Genomic DNA, 19,401 nt, shown 5'->3' on the forward strand with positions numbered 1-19,401 from the left:
GGGAAGGGAAGCAGGGACTTCCGCAGAGAAGACCCTGATCCACGATCCAACCGTCAGCCCAGGCGGCAAGCACAGGTCAGCGTGCGGAGGGGGCAGGGGCAGCCGTGGGCCCGTGCAGCCCAGCCCCAAGCAGGCGGGAAGGGGGCACCGGCAGAGGCCCCACACTGGCCCCCCGCACCGAGGGGCAGCTTGCCTTGCAAACAGCAGGCTGTGCCTGACCATCCCTGCCTGAGCCTGGCCCTGACCCGCCCGCCTCTCCTTAAATAGGACCAGGCAAGCCACGGGGCTCGTCTGCACATGGAGGTGGGAGAGCCACACCTTTAAAATAACTTCAGGGGTGCCTGGGCAGCTCAGTGGGGTAAGTGTCCAACAGGCTCAGGTCATGATCTCACTGTTCCAGAGTTCGAGCCCCGCGTCGGGCTCTGTGCTGACAGCTGAGCCTGGAGCTGCTTTGGATTCTGTCTCCCTCTCTCTCTGTTCTTCCCCCGCTCATTCTCTCTTTCTCTCAAAAATAAACAGACATTTAAAAAAGTGTTTTTAATAATTTCAGGGGCATCTGAGTGGCTCAGTGGGTTGAGCATCGAACTTTTGGTTTTGGCTCAGGTCCTGATCTCAACGATTCATGGGTTTGAGCCCCGCGTCAGGCTCTGCACTAATGGTGGAGCCTGCTTGGGATTCTCCCTCTCCTCTCTCCGCCCCTCCCCTGCTCATGTGTCCGCTCTCTCTCTTTCAAAATAAATAAACATTAGAAAAATAAAAATAACTTAAAAACACCTGGGATCGGTTAAAAACAAAAGCCGGTCGAGGAGCAGACAGGACCGCACCCCTGCAGCGGCCAGGAGAGCTGGCGGGGCCGCGGCCTCAGCCCCGGCCGCTGTGGGGGGCTCTGCACCAGCACCCACGCTGCCCACTGCGGCCCTGCGTGAGGACAGCCCCGTGGCTGCGGGCCCGCTGCCCCAGCGCCCTGCGCGCGGCCTGAGTCCCGCTGCCGGGGCGAACCCCACGTCTGGGACATGGACGCTCGCGGGCCTGGGCCGGGGCAGGCGTCCCGTGTTCCCGGGGAGCCCGGCGCTGTCGGCAGCGGCACCACGACAGGCTGCCGTCCATCACGAGGAGCTCCGTCGGCCGTGTCACTGGGAGTAACCCAGACTCGGTGGGCAAAGGGCCGGGGACAGACGGGGTCTGAAAATGTCTGTCCCGTCCCCCCGGCGGGGACTTCTGAGAGCTGGCGTGTCCTCTAGGTCTGTGTTGGGGTTACAGGCGCCACGCTGATGACCAGACGCAGTTTCCGGCCCCATCAGCTCAAGGGCGATGCCCACCCGGCCCCGGCCCCGGCCCGCACCCTGTCGGCAGCGTCATTAGCAGTGCAGAAAATGCAAAGGCCCGGCCTTCAGCTGCCGGGCTGTAGCCAACGTCTCAAAAGGAAGGAATTCTTGCGCTGGACGGAGCAGAGACACAGGCGGGGGAGAGGAAGCGCTCTGGGGGCCCCCGGAGCTCAGGCCTGCGGTCCTGCCCTCCGGCTGGGGTGCCTGAGGCAGGGGGACGCGGGAGGCCCCCCCAGAGGCGGCCCGAGCCAGGCCCAGCGGGGCCCCGGCCGCCTCCTCGTCACAAGACCAGCAAACAGAAGGCCCCAGCTGGGTGCTGGGGCCGGACACTGGGAGGCGAATCACACGCATAGTTGGGGATCTTGTAAAACCCAAACAGCGTGCAGACTGCCAGGCTGACTCTCCAGAGGGGGAGACCGAGCACCGCCCCAACGGGTCAAGGGCGTTGCTCAAGTCCGCTTCCTGGAAGCGCTGAGCTTGCTTACCCGGAACGGCGCTTGCCTCCACGGGCGGGCATGGCCCCCGCCATCCGCACCTGTCCAGTGGCCATCGGGGCAACAGGCAACGTCACCGACCCAGGGATGTCCGAAGCCATTTCTGGAAGGCAGAGAAGAGAGGCTCTGTCAGTGCCGGGAAGCCCGGAACAAGGCAGCCGCGCGGCAGTACCGGAGGCAGCCTCTAGGAGGTGCAGTTATGCTTAGCCAGGTGGTTTAGAGAGAGCACAGATCTGCAGCTTTCCTAGGGGACGGGGGTCCCCTGGAGGCAGGTAAGGCTTCCACGGACGAGCAGCGTGGCCAACGCCTGGGCGAACGGAGCGCCACGAGAGCACAGCCGCCAGGCAGACTGAGAGAACCCGCCAAGAGCCAGGGATCGGCCCCCCGCGGCCGCCGCCGCCGCCATCACCCGGGCGTTTGTCCCCAGGCACAGACGCTGGTCCCCATCCTGGACTTGGACTCAGAGCCCCGGATCTAGAGCCTGCGTGGCCCCCCCACTCATCACGAGGACACCGAGGTCTGGGGCTTCAGAGCATCACCACAGGCCGACGGGTCTGCAGTATCCACCGGCTGGTGAAGGACGGACGCGGTGTGGACACACGGCGGAGCCCTCCCCGGCCACCACAAAGGATGAAGTCTTGCCATTTGTAACACCGTGGATGGGACTGGAGTGTCTTACGCTATAAGCGAAATTAGAGAAAGACAAATACCACGTGACTTCGCTCCAGTGTGGAGCTGGGGAAAGACCACAGGTGAACACGGGGGAAGGGAAGGAAAGACCAGGTAAAACCAGAGAGGGAGACGGGACACAGAGCCTCCCAAATGCAGAGAACACACTAAGGGCTGCTGGGGGGGGGGGGGGACTGAGGACGGGCCTGCAGGGACGAGCACGGGGGGCTGTATGGAAGCCACGAACCCCTGGGGCCGGCTCCCGGAGCCACGATTACGGCGCGTGCCGGCTGACGTGAGTCTAAGTGGATTTGTGAACCGAGGAGGAGGCCTGGCATGACCTTTCCTGTGGGTCAGTCTGCGAACATATTCCTTCTTGTGGGCCGGACGCTCGCGTGAGCCGGTTCCGCGCTGTCAGACACCCCCGGCGGCCGGGAAAGCACAGGGCTACAGGGCTTCTCCGGCCGCTCTGCACAGCGCTCCTGAACCCGGGCCCCTTTCCTCCGAGTACCAAGTGGCAAAATGAATATTCGAGCGTCCTCTCTGACTCCGCTTGCTGTTCCGGAGCCGGACCCCACGCTTGCCCGTCCCGGCTGGGCTCTAAACACCCCCCTCCCCGGGGCTGGAAGGGAAGCCACAGACAACACAAACGTCAACAGGCCGGGAGGAATGTACCGGAACGCGGGCCCTTGTCAGTGAAGACCAGGCACCTGGGGTGCGGTGGTGCTTGGACTGGGGGTTCCCCACACCCGCCTCCTTCCAGAACCCAGGGAGGCGTCCGACAGCTGCCCCTCTTTATGCCCGAAGACATCGTGTTTAATAAACACATTCTAAGGTCAACTTAAACCACTGTGCTGCAGACTTTTGAAGCAGAATTTTATTATACTAACAAACCGACCTTACTTTTAGCTGCTGTGCTCCGGTCACGGGAATCCGAGAGCTAGCACAGTCGTTGGGGTTTTGGGTTTTTTTTTTAATTTTTAAACAAATGTATGCACTGGAAAGCACTCAGGGGAAAAAATCCCTGTCTAAGGTACCGCTCTCCCCTTTCAACAATGACTGCACCGGATCTGTGACAGCGAGCCGGCACCCACAGGGGTGGCCTGGTCGCCGCACCGTCCGCTGCTTCTGACAAGGAATTTGCACTTTTCTGAAATGGGGACTGAAACAGATGAAGTCCATGAAGGCCCCAAACGGGCGGTGAAATCGTTCTGGCAGCACAAGTACGGGTGAAAACGAAAGTCACGACTTCCCAAAACAAGGCACAAAGAGTCAGTACCTAAGATTCTCCGAGAAAAAGTTATCCACACTTAAGCAAGCCAGGAAAAGCCATGCCTATTCACCCTCCTCGGAGTGCCCTTTATTTTATTATTTTTTAAAATTTTATAACATTTATCTATTTTTGAGAGATGGAGAAAGAGTCCTAGTGGAGAAGGGGCAGAGGGAGAGGGAGACGCAGAATCTGAAGCAGGTTCCAGGCTCTGAGCTGTCAGCACCGAGCCCGACACGGGGCTCGAACCCACTGACCAGGCGGTCATGGCCTGAGCTGGAGTCAGACACTTACTTGACTAAACCCCCCAGGCACCCCAGAGTGTCCCTTAAAAACATACTGAGACGTCCTGCATGAGGACGTTTCACTGTGATTAGACCAGTGTGTCATGAAGGAAGACAGGTGTCGTCAGGACTAAACGAGACCGTCCCGTTACTTATGGGAACACAAACATATTGGTTGTTTTGTACATGCACAGAAAGCAAAGGTCCCCAAAAGCTGGCTGAGGGGCACCCGCTGTCCAGTCCTCTCCTCAGACGGACGAGGGGAGCAAGGGGAGAGAGCGGCTGGTTTGCAGGTGCCCGGGCTTGGCCAGGGCAGGGCAGGCCCCCTCCTCCCGCCAAGTCCATCCGCCAGGGAGAAGGACCTCAGCACGGGTGGGCCTCCTCGGCCTCCCTCAGGCTCCACTGAGCGCACCCTCGGCCTCCAAGAGCCTGTGCAGGACACCGGGCGCAAGGTGACAGGTGGGCACACGCAGCCTGCACTGCGGGGAGCGGCGCGCGGCGGGGCATGATGTGGCCGCGGGCCTGCAGCCTGCATCTGTCCTGAGGCCTGTGCGCCCCAGGGCGGTGCGGGGGCAGGGCGGGGCCCGCGAGCCGCACACACAAGTGCGCGCGTCACCCAGTGGGCCGAGGAGAGGCTCCCACGCGTCCAGCCAACGGGCTGCCCGGGCCGGAACACACAGACGGCCGCGGCGCCAGGCACTGAGGAAGGCCCACTCCCCCAGATTCGGGGCCCTTTGTGGGAGGGCCCGTTGTACAACCTTCTTTCACCATCAACACATTAGAGCTTCGGGGCCTGGGGGCTCCGTTGGTTAAGGTCCAACTCAGGCTCAGGTCATCATCTCACTGTTCGTGGGTTCGAGCCCCGCATCGGGCTCTGTGCTGACAGCTCGGAGCCTGGAGCTGCTTCGGATTCTGTGTCTTCCTCTCTCCCTGCCCCTCCCCTGCTCATGCTTCATCTCTGTCTCTCAAAAATAAACATTAAAAAAAAAAAGGAAGGTTGTTCAAGGGGTGCCTGGGGAGCTCAGTCAGTTAAGCACCTGACTCCTGGCTTCAGCTCAGGTCATGATCTCACGGTTCGTGGGTTCAAGCCCCGTGCTGGGCTCTGCACTGGCAGCGGGGAGCCTGCTTGGGATTCTCTCTCTCCCTGCCTTCCCCTGCTTGCTCACTCTCTCTCCCTGCCTTCCCCTGCTTGCTCACTCTCTCTCTCTGAAAATAAATACAGTTTAAAAAAATAAACGTGGCCAAATTAAACACACACAGATGCTAACAAAACCAGGAACGTTTTCTTACTATAGAGAACGAAATCCCAAGGGGCATGGCCTCCCAGAGGCCCCTCCAGAGGCTCGGCAGCCCCCACTCCCAATAGTTCGCCGGCAACGGGGGAGCCAAGGGGTGTGGACATGACCCTGACCCAACACGGACATGACCCTGACCCTAATGCGGACGTGGCCCTGACCTGACACGGACATGACCCTGACCCGGACGCGGACACGGCCCTGACCCGGACGCGGACACAGCCCTGACGCTGATGCGGACATGACCCTGACCCTGACACGGACATGGCCTTGACCTGACATGGACATGACCCTGACCCGGACGCGGACACGGCCCTGACCCTGAAGTGGACTCGGTCCACCGGGAGCTTCCCCGAGCAGGTGCGCAGACGGCCCCACACGCCTGCACGGGGCTGCGGGCCACACGGGGACGGAGAGGCGTCTGCAAGGCACAGAAACGTGAACGCTTCTGCGCACAGAACATCACGTAGCAAAATTCCAGCCAGTGTTATACTTGGATGAGGGACCGTCAGGTGCGCGGGGGACAGCGTGTCGCGTCCTGTGGAAAAGCCCTCTGCTGCCCCTGGTGCGTCACCCCGAGGCCTCCCTGCCTCCCTTGCAGCCCTCACAGTCAGGCCTTCGCCCCCTCCCCCCACCAGAGAGCTCCTTGGGCCCACCTAGAACCTCCCTTCCCCCCAACTTGGGTGCCCCCCCACTCACAGGCCCCGCCTCCTGGGTCTCCCAGCCCCCTCCCCCCTCTTCCCAGGGCAGGCACTTGGCCAAGCCCCCCAACGCACCCATCGGGTCGTGCCGTTACCCCTAACGGCCTCTCCAACCCCTGGGCTCCACTGCCAGCCTGCCGCGGGCCCTCCTCCGCCGGCCTCCCCACACCCACTCTCCCCCCACGCACCCTCACGGGGCCCAGATCGCCAAGACCAGCCTCGCTCACATCCTGAGGCGGCTTCTCTCTGCTCCTGGCACAAAACGTGGAACTCCCAGCCGCATCCAGCTGTCCCCGTGTGGCCAGGCCACCGCCCACCGTCTTGAGCGCCGGTCACACTGCTCTCGTTTCTCCAACACATCATGGTCCCTCCCACCTCGGGGCCTTTGCACGCACTCTGTCCTGGGACGAGAAAGCTGTCCTCCCTCCCCCTTCACCAAGCTAACTCCTGACGGTCAATCCGCTCCACTCAAACGTTACTTCCGCAGGGCAGGCGGTCCCTGGCTGGTCCCTTCCCCAGCCCGGGCCTGGTACCCCATGGTCCGTTCTTACCACACCTGCGCCTCTTCTCCTGAGAAGCAAGGAAGGTCACAGCCGTCCAGGTGGAAGATGGCAGGAGTGACAGAGCCGCGAAGAGGGCATTCGGGAGGAAAGAGATGACGTCAATGCCCCAAAATACCCCATGTGTCACCATCCGCACCCAGAAAGGGAAGATTCTAAAAAGCCTTGATCACCTGATCCTCCTACACGGAGACGGCACGGGGGGAAATTTCCGGAGGAGGAAGAAAAATATGGTTGGGTCGGATGTATACTTGCGCCTGCGCACACCGGCCCCGACACACAGGGCCTCAGGGCCGAGAGGAGGCACACACCTTCACACCTCCCTCCGGCCTCTTCCTCCGAGGCCCATGCGCCACCCGGGGCCGGGCCCGGGCTCTGGCTTCCCCATCGCGTGACTGTTCCATTCTCCACCTGGGGAATGGGGTTAATCGGGACGCTGCCTCCTTTTGCAGAGGCTGCGGTAAGAAAACGGGGCCCCGTTTCGATTACAAACCACATTTGCAAAGCCCTGATTTTGAGCCAGAAGCCTGATGCAAGTTGGGTCATCAGAGTCGAGCAGACCCTCTCCTGCCATTGATGGGGACACATGGCTGGGCAATTGCCTCGTGACAGCCGCGGGCTGCAGGCTGGGAAAGCGGCCGGACAGCAGGCCGTGGGAATGCCCACGGGGACCCGGGAAGGCTTCCTGGAGGAGGCCACACCTACGCCATGGGAATAGCAATGGGAATGCTCTGGGAGAAATAAAGCAGGATTTAAAGGGTGCCCTTTTCCTAAACGTATTCCTTTCACTGCTGCAGAGTTTCTGCACAGACCCACCCAGCCCAGCCCTTGGGGGGCATGTCCCACCCCCCGATCCTGACCCCTGGCCCCTGGCTGCCTCCAACTCCTGCAAGATCAACACTCATTCCCCCACCTCAAAGGCGGCCCCTTTGTGCACAGACCTCTGCGCAGGGTCCCAGGTCATACCCGACAGCAGATGCACAAACAGGCAGAAAGGTCCCTGTCCACAGCGGTCTGACTCCAAACGCAGAAGCTCCCCCCTCCCCCTCCCCGGGGTAGCACTGGCTCCCGTCTCTCTCCCTCTCTCTCCCTCTCTCTCTCTCTCTCACACACACACACACACACACAGACACAGGCAAAATGACTGCCTGCCTTACACAAGTTGCAATGAGCGTCTCGGCTCGTTTGAACATGGGCACGAGCTCAGGGTGCTGAAAGCGTCACCACCACGCAGGGAACGCAGCCGGCTCGCGAGGCAGCACCTAGCTCATCTCCCGTGTCGGGTGCAGACATACTGGGCGGGACTCCTGCGAGGCGGCGCAGGTGGCGAGGGCGCGGGGAGAAGGGAACCCGGGAGCGTGACGGAGGCCAGCAGCACGAGGAAGTGCCCCCACCCCCGCCATGTCATGGGAATCGCGACAAGGGAAATGTCCCCTGATAGTCACAACACGGAGAAAAATTAATTACGTGCAAACTTTCACAAGACAACAGCATGATGTTTTCATGACAATTCCAAGAAATGAAGACCAGAAGGGTCTCTCCGGCGGGGGGGGGGGGGAGGTGCAGGCGGGCAGCTCATAAGCAAAGAACGCTCCCCCCAACAGCCGTCTCTCTCAGACCAATTCTTTTCCCGGGAAGCACACCCAGCACCACAGCCCTACCTTTTCTGAGGGATTAAACAAAGCTCTTTCTTCCCGTGTCCAGCACCTTCTTGGGAGAATCTCTTATCCGTGTGGAAGAACCTTCAGGAGCCTCTGGGAGGAAATGAGCCGCATTTGTATTCTGCTCAGAAAATGTCATCCCAGATCTGTTTACCTAAACTGTGGACCATGATTCAGCCGTGACAACTGTCTTGCATACTGATCAATTTATTTGCAGCAAAATTTCTAACATTAACTGCTTAGGTTCTGAAAATCCAGGGACTTGGATTTCTCACGCAGCCACAGAATGCGTTTGAAACGTCTAGATCATGATGAGCGGGTCCCGGCGGGAGATGAGAACGGGCTCCTCCCGACCTGAGAGCAAGGGAGGGTCCCTTCTAGCCCTGGAAGGAAGGCAGGACGCTCGATCCCCAAAGGCCCTCCGTGGGGTGGGGTCGCGATGGCTCAACGTACAGAAAAATCATCAGACTGAGGTCCCTGCTGCCCCGGAAGCAGCCCTGTGTCCTGTGTGAGGCAGGCTCACCCACGGGCACGCCGGGTCCCCGCAGCAGGGAGGACGGAGCTGGTGGGCACGGAGAGGCCCGGCCCCGCCTCCAGCAGCCCGGACACCGGGCATCGGCTGCCCCGCTGCGCTCCGTGTGCATCGTGCCCTCTGGAAGGTGGGCCCTGCACCAGAGCCCCCAGGGGGTCCACACCCGGTTCCCACTCGAGTCCACGCCCACCCTGCTGCCTGAAGCCAGGCACCCCTGCCAGGGCTTCATGAGGGTGGAAACCACACGCTGAGCAAGAAGACAGGCGCCCGGTAATTCCAGCGGAAGAAAGGCGGGGAGTCCCCACCGAGGTGCTGACTCTGGAGGGGGCGCTGACGCCCCGCACCCAGCCGGGCCCCTCGGGGCAGCCCCCGTGGGCCCCCGCCCGCCCTTCGCCTCAGGCCTGGGGCCAGAGGCGCCGCCCTGGTGCCGCTGCAAACGCGGCCTGCTGTGCGAGCCTGTCACGGAGCCTGAACGCCCCCCTTCATACGCAAAGTGCAGTCTGGATGAACTAACCCGACGATCTCGTGGGCAGGATTCGTTGTTTCTCTCAACCGGACGGTTCACAAACACAACGTATTGTTGCAGGAGTAAATGTGTGGTCGTCCACGGCCACGTGGGGAAAGCCCTGCTTACCTGCAGAACCAGTGACTGGGAACTTCCACAGACTTAAAGGTCAGGGGAGCCGGGGAAGGGTCAGCAATGCGGAGGGGGCGCCCGCCGACGCCTGAAGCAGGGCCTCTCTGCCCTCCTAGGAGCGGGGCGGGGACAGAACCACACAGGGGAACACAGAGCACGGTGGGGGCCGTTACCCAGGGTGTCGCGACTTGTACCTTTGTGGGTCTGTTCGGTGTTGTGGCCTTTGTGACAATGCACGACTGTGAGCGGTTTTTAAAATGTTTCTTTATTTCTGTTTAGGCCACATATCTTTCAAGAAAAAGTCATATTTGGACGTTTTCCTATCTTTGCAAAGATGAAGAAGGATGAAGTGATACTGGACTGGGTCAACTGTGCCACCTCAAAAATGCACAAGGGGGGGGCGTTCAAAATCAGACACAACAGGGGGCCCCCGGGGGGCTCAGTCGGTTAAGCCTCCGACTTCAGCTTAGGTCATGATCTCGCAGTTTGTAGGTTTGAGCCCCGCGTCGGGCTCTGTGCTGACAGCTCAGAGCCTGGAGCCTGTTTCAGAGTCTGTGACTCCCTCTCTCTCTGACCCTCCCCTGCTCACGCTGTCTCTCTCTCTCTCCTAGAAATAAATAAAAAATATTTAAAAAAAAAACATAAACCCTAACAAAAACCTATGACCCCTTCCCGTTCTTTACATACAACTCCTTCCATAAAAACGCCCTTCTTGAAAAGGAAGGACATAAATGTGAACACACCCCTTGTTTACACAGCAAACCGATGAAGGAAACCCCACATTCTTCCGTACGTACAGGAGCCCCTTCCAACGCTTCCTGAAACAAAGCGGTTTTCTCCTCAAATATGCTTCTTGGTGAATGTATTCATCTATCATTTGACAGATAGGTTTTGTGCTCAGTTTTAAACAGTGAATCACTCCTGACCGTGAGATACGCACGATACTACACGTGTCTGCGTGCGAAGCATCAGGGTCAGTACTTGTTCCCCTCTCTGGAGCCACAGGCCACTGAGGGTTGTCCCCGGGGCCTGATCCCCGCCTGGGACCCACCGGTCGCAGAGAGCAGCGGGTGGGCTGCAGGACAGATGCCGGGGTCCCCGAGGCCTCGGGGGTCAGGAGACACGCCCTCTGGCGGTGGAAGCCCTGGGCCCCCGGTGCCCAGGGGAGCCTCCTGCCTGTGTCCGAGCCTCTGGCCCAGCACACATCCTCTTGGTCGCACCATCTACACCAGAGGCCAGCACTTCCGTGTGAGGGGCAGGGAGGGGGGATTTCAGGCCTCAGAGGCCATGGGGTCTCCGCAGCAACCACTCACACACGCAGGTGTGGAACCACATCAGGAAACGCGTTCCTTTATGCCCCCCCCCAATCATTTAAAACATAGACATGATTCTTACGTGTGGGACACAGAAAAATAGGAAGCTGGACAGATGTGGCCGATTAGCCGGAACTGGCCAACCTCTGGCCTAAGCGACTCAGCCCGGCAGCCTGGGCCAAGAACGGGGGCAGCTGAGGATCCCTCTACCTCTAGCTCCGCTCAGCTGACCGGTGGGCATGGCAGGTGCTGCCCTCCCACTGTGCCCGAGCCAAGGTGGGCAGCAGGGGAGCCGCAGGGGAGGGGCAAGTGCCCGTGTGCAAGCCTCCTCCCCGCCCTCCCCCGCAAGAGCACTGGGGGTGTGGAAAGCTACACTGCATTTTCACCCATAGAGAAAAATTGTGCTTGGAGGCCGCGCTCTCCGGAGAGAGCAGCATGGCGCTCCACCGAGCCCGGCCCTCGCCAGGTCTACACTGGGTCCCGTCGGGCCATCTCAAGAGGCGACGGGGCCCCATGTCAGAGCCTGTCTGGAGGCAGAGACCGGTGGCCGGCTCACTTCAGAGAACTGCTTTCACTGCGGCACTATCTGCCGGGCACGCTCTCCCCAGGGCCACGCAGGCTCCCCCTGGCCCAGGGTGAGAGGCGGCTCCCCGGCGGGGGTCTCTGAGGAACCCCGGAGATGCAGAGCCTGCCCTGGGCACCCGGGCAGGGAGCTGGCGGTCAGCAGGAGCCACCGACAGCCACGCCGAGGGAGCAGAGTCAAGTGCAAGAAGACCGCGTGGACCTGACGAGCCAGAGCGCAGCGAGGCAGCCAGACAGGGCGCGACATGGGGGTCCCCAAACAAGAAGCCAGGGCCCCCTGGCCAGCAGGCCCCTGGGAAAGCACGGAGGGAGGACACGGGGGGGGGGGTCTAGACTGTAAGATGCTGTCCACGCCGCCCAGAGCGTCCCCACGACGCACTGTCCCCAGGATGGGCTCTGGGAGGGGCTCGGGTCAGCCGGCCTCCGACACCGGGGCAGCTCCGGGCAGGGCCCGGGAGGAAGCCGGGCCAGCAGCACGGCGACTGCAGCGGGAGGAGGAAGGCCTGCGGGGGTGCACTGGGGGGGCCGGGGGGGCCGGGGGGGCTGGGGCTGTCCCTGCTGTGACTAGATCCTGGGCAAGAGCAAGGCCCCAGACGCCACACCCCACCAGCCCCAGCCCCAACCACGCGGAGGAGAGCAGGGCCCCCAGAAAGCTGTGCAGAGGAGATAGAGGGCCCGCCGATCACAATGCCCAAGGCTGCTGACCCCCCGGGGACCGGCTGGGGCGCGGGGATCCTGTGCTGACCTCCCCCGGGGTCTGAGGCTCAGGGTTCAGTTCTATTGCTGCGCTTACCGGGGGGTGGGGTGTTGGCGGCGGGTGACTGGTTGGTTTTTCTGGACAAAGCGCTGGTTCCCTGGACGCCACCCAATGCCCCGTGGGAGGGACGATGATCGTGGACTCCGGTGAAGGGCAGAGGAGGCCGGAAAGCCCCCTGGGACACTGTCGGGGGAGGGGGGGACGTGTGACTCATCAGTCCGCACGCAGCGCCCAGAACAGAGCTTGCAGGGCAGGTGTGTGCCGATCCTGGGTGGGCTGAGGAGGGAACGAGGAGGGGTCCCCGCGCACACGACGGCTCCTGGCGCGGGTACGGAGGATCAGGGCGCTCATTCCCTACGTCCCAATCCTGATTGTTTCCACGTGTCACTGAAGTAGAAGAGAAACCGCGTGGTCACACCTGGAGGGGCAGGCGAGTCCCAGGCCTGAGACGCACAAGGACCAGCGGGTGAGAAACAGGACAGAGAGCCCGAAGCTGCCCGCCTGGGGACGGGGCGTCCTGGGCGCTGTGTCCTGGGGACAGTCCTCCGTGCGGCCTGGCTGGGACGCCCCGAGACAGAACACACTCCGGGGACTTCCAGGGCAGGAGGGACCCACCTGCAGCTTTGCTGCGCATCTGACGCTCTAGTCTGACCACACGAGTGGCCCCCGAGGGGCTATCTGAGACCTGGGGTCCTGAAGGAAGCGGCTGGCCTGGCCTGGGGGCCTGGGGAGCGGGGAAACCACGAGCATCTCTGAGCCTGGACCACGGACTTGCTGTCAGAGGGTCCCCGGGAAAGCCCCGTGTTGGCAGTGCGATCGAGGCAAAGGCCCAGGAGACCCGGCCGTCCCTGGAGCGGCCACCTTCGTCTGGGGGCGGGGCCCCGAAGTGCCCGGGGAAGGAAAGACCCAGGTGACGGCTGGGGGCTGGAGGGGGGTCCCACCAAGGCTGCCCTGTAGGCATTTTCTCAGTGACAGCGATGTCCTGTGGGTGTGACCAAAGGAGGGGGGCAGGGAGGCTAAGGGGAGGTGCATCTACACCAGAAGGCTGGCCGTGACCGCGCAGGGGAGGGGGAGGCTCTGTCACCGGCACCGCGTCGGGCCACCGCGCGTCTCTGCTCCGGAAGCTGCACCAGCCAAGCTAACTGCCCCCGCTTTCCACCCAGAGAGGAAGCCCAGATCGCAGGGCAGCCACTCTCCCAGCGAAACACCACACGGGGTCAGTCCTCTGTCTTTCCCAGTGCACTTCTGGCGGAAAGAATGTGACAGATACTGAGGATTCGGTTCATTACACATGGCAGGGGACAGACCGAAAAAATACATCAATAGGGGTGTCTGCGGAGCTCCGTTGGTTAAGCATCGGGCTTCAGCTCAGGTCAGGATCTCATGGTTCATGGGTTTCCGCCCGGCGTCGGGCTCTGTGCTGATGGCTCGGCGCCTGCTTGGGATTCTCCCACCCCCCACCGCCCCTCCCCTGCGTGTGCTCTCTCTCCCAAAAATATCCACCGTATGTTTCTTTTTTAATGTAAAACATACACATAAATAAAAATTAAACAAATAAAATACAAAATCAAGGGGAAAAAGCGTTGGAGAAGTTGCTGTGTAAGCGCACGTGTCAGGGAGGGACACACAGCCACAGCCTCACTTCCTGCGGCCCCTCCTCCGCGGGAGCTCGGCCCTCCTTCAACAGTCGGTGGCGTCCAGCCGGTGAGCTCACTGCCGCACTGCTGCGGCCTAAGGCCGAGCACAGGGAGCGTGGCTGGGACACAGAAGGGCATCCAGGCTCCATGCCTTGCTCACCTGTGAAGCGGGGTGAGTCACAACCGCACTCCACCCGACAGTAAACCATGCGTCCCACATACTGGTGCCTGGTGAGATAATGTCCGAGAAACTGAGCGGGTCGGAACGGCAATGCACACGCGAGCGCTGTTCCCTCGCTCAACACCCCCCCGAGGGCGCCCCGGTGTACGCACAGATGTGGTCAGCCCGTGACTCCACAGAACTGCCTCCTGCAGGACGGAGAAAGGCACACGGGTCCCCGCCCTCTGCCCGCGACAAAGGTCCCATGGGGTCGGCAGCAGGGACAGGTTTATTGTGCACACGCTGGCGCGGTTTAAGCCGCTCACTAAGCGTGCAGGTGCACACAGCAGCCAGGGACCGTCCCCGGCGCTGCCAGGACGGGCAGGTGGGTGTGGGGGGCCCTGACACCGGGAGGCAGGGCTGGGGGTGACCGGGCAGGAAGAAGTACAGCCACGTGCAGACTGTAACCCGTCAGCTGTCAGAACAAAGGGAGCTGTCGGGGACGCAGGCCTGGGAGAGGAGGAGGGAACCCGCCAAGAGCTGAGGGTGTCAAAACGTAAACGACAAGTGCCCGGGGAGTGCCCTCTCCCAGAGCGCAGCGGGCAAGCCCTGGGCGACTTCAGGCCACGGCTTCCTCGTGGGGCTCCCGCTGTGACTGCGAGGATAAGCCCGGCGACCTACACCTCCCAAGACGGCGGCTCGGTGACCTTCAACCACGGGGCGTAATGCGCTAACGTTCACAGTTCACCTCGGTCTCTCCACTCGAAATCCAACTTAGTGTCTCCTCCCCAAACCACGTGGCTGACGACTTCCACTCACTCCCCCAGCAGGACCTCACCTCGCTCAAGTCCCGAGGCTCGAAACTCCCTGCCTGCCCCCCACGAAGGGTTTCTGGGCTCCCATCCTGTGTCAGGCCCCCCCCAGGCACTGCCCCCCCCCACACCCATCCTGAACCAGGTCCCCCCCCAGGCACTGTCCCTCCCACGAAGGGTTTCTGGGCTCCCATCTCTATCAGGTACCCCCTCCCCCAGGTACTGTACTCAGGTCAGAATTGAGTGGGTGGTCCAATGTGAGCCGTGAACCAAAAAATAATTTTAAAACATAGCTCAGAAGACACATGCTAAGGTCTCAGCAAAACAGTGCCAGAGCCCCTGACCTGCTGCCCACCCCCCTCCCGCATACGTGTCTTCTCCCCTTTTCCACTCGGGTTTACGACCTCATGGCCCCTAACATGGCTCGCTACACTCACATCCGACACAAATGCTGGGCGGGCGCTAGAGACTGAATTGTGCCCCCTCCACCTAACTCCTTTGTTGAGGCCCAGCTCCTAAAGTGGTGGCATGTGAAGGCGGGGCCTTCGGGGGGTGACTCCGTTTAGATGAGGTCTTGCAGGTGAGGCCTCGCGCTGGGATCAGTGTCCTTGCGGGAAGAGGCGACAGAGAGCGTGCTACCCCGTCTGTGCGGGTGGGGACACGGCGAGCTGAGCATCCCCAGCCAGCATCTAGTCAGGAACCGAGTCAGCCCGCACCTCACTCTTGCCGTTCCCAGACTCCAAACTGAAAACATGAACTTGTGTTACGGAAGCCGCCGGGTCTATGGCACTGCGTTACGGTGGCCTAAGCGGACCCGTGCCGTCGGTCAAGGGTACCAAGTCAAAGAGGACATTTCTCATCTGTGAAATGTGTTTCTCTAAACAAGATCATTTAACGTGGTCAAGAGCAGTGAAACGCCCTTTCCCCTTCACGGAGCCGAAGGGAGTACAGCCTCATGACGGGTGCCTGTGACCTTGCACCAACCATGCCTTCCCTCCCCTTCGTCCTGTCCACTCCCACACAGCAGCCTACGGAAAGGGGCCATGGAGAGGTCGGGCTTTGCTGGATGGACAGGAGGTCATCAGAGACTGAGTCCCGGAGGCAGCTGGGCGGCCGTAGCGCCGTCAGAGCCATGAAGATGATGCCCTCAAGCCCGGCTCTGCTCCTCCAGCCTTGTTCCAAGGGGAGACGGGCACCCCAGGTGCGGTTCTACCTGAGGAAGAGTCACGGCCCTCAACAACCTTGTAGCCTGGCCACAGGAGGGACGAGGCGACCTTTCCTTCTGTGTCCGTGCACCCCATGCCTGCGACTCTCTTCTTTCCCAAATGTCCAGTTCTGAGAGGTAGTTAATTCACCTGAGACTCGTGGACGGACTTGGGGACCCGAGACAGGGCCCACGGCACCCGATGTCATCCAGTAGAAATGACACCGAAATACCCATCCCCACAGAGGAGGGTGGGAAAGAAACACCCACCAGGACTTTACAGACACGTGGCCGCTCAGAGAGCAGCGGCCACACGTGGGCACGTCGAGGAAGGCACAGTGCCTCGGGCTCCTGGCACCGCATTCCCGCCGGGAGCCATTCAGAGTCGGGTTCGAGGCCCTAGTCCTTTTCACCTTCGCTATTTTCTATTCTCACTACACTTAGTCTGGGTTTGCCTTTCTTTTTCTTTTTCTCACTTGGAATCTGTTGTAACTCCGGACTCCGAGGCTCAGGGGCTCTCCCTCGTTCTGGAAGACGGCCAGCCTCTTCTCCTGAATTCCGGCCGGCCCTGCGGCCCCTGCCGTCTCTGACCGCGGCTCTCACTCATCTACCTGCCTAAGTAGGCGGCCTCACCTCTGACTCAGCCCCGTGCTCCTGTGTCCCGACTCGGCCTCTGTGCTAAATGCTCTGTGATGTCTTCCATTCCATTTTCTTTTTAATATTTTTTATTTATTTCTAGGAGAGAGAGAGAGACAGCGTGAGCAGGGGAGGGCCAGAGAGAGGGAGACACAGACTGAAACAGGCTCCAGGCTCTGAGCCGGCAGTCAGCACAGAGCCCGATGCGGGGCTTGAACCCACGGACCGCGAGATCATGACCCAAGCGAAAGTCGGACGCTTAACCGACTACGCCACCCAGGCGCCCCTTCCATTCCATTTTCTAATTCACTAATTCTCTATTCATCTGTGTTTAGTAGCTATTAAGTTCATCCACTGATCACCTAATTTTGTTTCTTTACCAGTGCTGTGATTTCCTGACAGCCCACTGGATCTAACAGCAGGCTGTCAGCTGGCTGCCTCCACAGGGACCCGAGGCCCCGGAATGCGAGTATCTCACGAGAAGCCACAACCGACGGAAGGTCTGAGGCCCCTTTCCAGTTCCCCCGGGGCTACAGAAGGCCCAGGGGAAAGGTGCACCTTCCCCTGGGAAAAAATGAGATGGGGCGTTCCAACAGCCAAGCTGGACAGCATGAGGCAGATTTGATTTGATGAGAAAAAGTAATTCAGTAAGACAGGGCTCGCATTCAAGGACCCTGAGAAACTCCTAATAGCCATAGAATGTTGTTTGGTGCATTAAGGTTCAAAACCAGTACACTGCAGGCTTAAAATGGCCTCCTTTGTACATTAGATGTTTTGACGTTGCTTTTCTTTTTACTGATTTTAAAACTGTGACCTGGCTTTCTTTTTCTGTGCACTGGCCTGATAAAACTACAACCAATCATTTCGTGTTCAAGCCTTTTAATCACTTTCTTCAAGTCGTAAATAGTATTAGATGGTACACTTGAGCATCTGTTGTTCTACTCAATTAGGGAATCTCTTTCTTCTAAAGGAAAAGATTAACCTAAATGCTTTGAAAAGCTACCATTTTACTGTGAAAGACGGCACACTGAACTCCTATCCCACCTCTAAGTCCCAGGGCCCCATCGGTGACCATGAGAACATTCCAGGGATACCTGATGCCAAGGAACTGGAATTTTCTCTGGGGAAAGAAATGAGAGATTTATTTTCTAAAGAAGTTTAAATCTCCCCAAAGCGATCGAGGGGTTGAGTTGGGCAGGACCATTCCAGAAAGTCTACATCCAACTACCAGAATTTCTAGAAAGACAGAATACAGAGAAAGAATTAAAAAAAAAAAAAAAAAAAGGCCTCACCCTGCAAGTCAGAGACTCTAGGTCGAAATGGCCACGGAGTACCCAGAACAATAAATGAAACAAACCCGCACACCAAGCACTGGCCTTCGGGTTACAGACGAGAAAGCAGGAAAGCAGGACGCCCAGGAGCCCAGGGCGAGCAGCAGGGCAGGGACCGAGCTGCAGCGCACGGCCGTCACCTCTCCCAGGCCCGCTCCCTCATGCACCCACCGCCTTCCTCCTGAAGCCGCCCGAGGGAGCCAGGGTGACAGTGGACAGAGGGTGCACCTGGATCGGAGCAGCCTCGCGCTCACCAGCTGCGCAACGGGGCTAAGCCCCAACCAGCAGCAAGGCCCACTGAGTTCAGGGATCCTGAGCCGGGTGGGTTAGGCCGGTGGGCTTCACCGCCTCTGCCTCAGTGGACCTCAGGGGGGTCCGGGAACCAGGAGCATCAGCATCACCTGGGGACTGGTCCCAAATACAAACGTCACCCCCTCCAGAGCCCCCGGGACGCGGCAGGGGGCAGCAGGGGGCTCCCTCAAGCCTGCCCCCCTGGATGCGCACGCAGGCCTCCGGGAGGAGCCGCGTTACCGGCGTGACGGCGCCACCTAGTGGCGGGCGGGCCCAACAGACCTGCGCCGCGGGGGCGTCCCGCGCAGGCGCAGAGGAGCGCCCACGCGCGGGCGCGGACGCGGACCGTCGCGCGGCGTGGAAGCGGGTGTTCCCGGCACCCGAGCGCCGGGACCGCCAGGGGAGACGGCGGACAAGCTCTTGTCGGATGCACGAAAACAGAAAGGCACACGTCCCAACCTCTCGTGTGTCCACAGGCGGCGCGGGCCCCAGCGGGGCCGGGCGAGGAGCTGGAAGACGGGGGCCCCGGCCCCGCCCTGGCCCGTCCCCAGCCGGGGGGGGGGGGGCGCCGGGAGGGCGAGCGGCGCTGGCTGATGCAGCCCCAGCCCCCGCCAGCGAGGACCGGAGGGGTGGGGGCGGGGGCCGGCCGGGGGCGCGGCCGGGACGGCCCGGGGCGGAGGGGACCCGCGGACGCACGACGGCCCCAACCCCGAGCGCCGAGGGGGGTGGGCTTCCCGTCCCTGAGTCCCTGCCCCCGCAGCCCCCGTGGCTGTGTGCACCCCGGGTTTTCCCTGCCCGGCTGCCAAGACGCCCTCCGTCCTAACCCCGCCGCGCTGCGTGCCACGGCTCGCCCAGCGCGCCCTGTGCCGGGCACCGTCCCAAGCGCAGCCGCAGGCGGCCCTCTGGTCCCCCCACGACCCGGGGACGCCCTGGTTTACATGGAAGTGAGGAGCTGGGCACCGGCTGGGCCGCGGCCTCTGAGCCCGGAGCGCACAGCACAGACCCCACCGCAGCCGGGAAGGGGCCCCCCTCAGTTTCCAGACGGGTAAACCGAGGCCCTCGCGCCCATCGTCCCCGCGCAGAGTACAGGGCCCTGCGCTCTACACGCCTGCCCGGCAGCCACCACTAGTCACTGGATGGGCGAGCATCTCCACCCTGGGGTCTCTGGTGAGAGAGGAGGAGGGGGTGGGCAGGGCTGGGGGCCGTGGAGGAAGGGAGGGGACGGAGGAGGAGGAGGAGGAAGAAAGGAG

At 61.1% G+C, this 19,401-nt stretch overlaps 1 protein-coding gene across 10 annotated transcripts in view; it reads right to left on the reverse strand.

The window, feature by feature from the left end:
* The window catches only part of ARNT2 (aryl hydrocarbon receptor nuclear translocator 2), a 134,771-nt gene that overhangs the window by 102,982 nt on the left and 12,388 nt on the right, over positions 1 to 19,401 (reverse strand). For 7 of the 10 annotated variants that reach the window (XR_005532765.1, XM_039257567.1, XM_039257553.1 and 4 more), the window contains exons 1-2: positions 6,590 to 6,739; positions 1,811 to 1,922 (exon numbers count right to left, since the gene is read on the reverse strand). Coding sequence is in view for 9 of the 10 variants with exons in the window: in XM_039257567.1 (XP_039113498.1) it covers positions 1,811 to 1,922; positions 6,590 to 6,731 (254 nt within the window). In the remaining variant the exon portion in view is untranslated. Of the gene's footprint in view, positions 1 to 1,810; positions 1,923 to 6,589; positions 6,740 to 8,259; positions 8,300 to 19,401 lie in introns of those variants that run through there. The other 3 variants (XM_039257595.1, XM_039257594.1, XM_039257583.1) reach the window with 3 other exon arrangements.

This window comes from Hyaena hyaena, unplaced genomic scaffold, assembly GCF_003009895.1.
Source record: "Hyaena hyaena isolate Hyena2069 unplaced genomic scaffold, ASM300989v1 scaffold_13, whole genome shotgun sequence".
Taxonomy (NCBI): domain Eukaryota; kingdom Metazoa; phylum Chordata; class Mammalia; order Carnivora; family Hyaenidae; genus Hyaena; species Hyaena hyaena.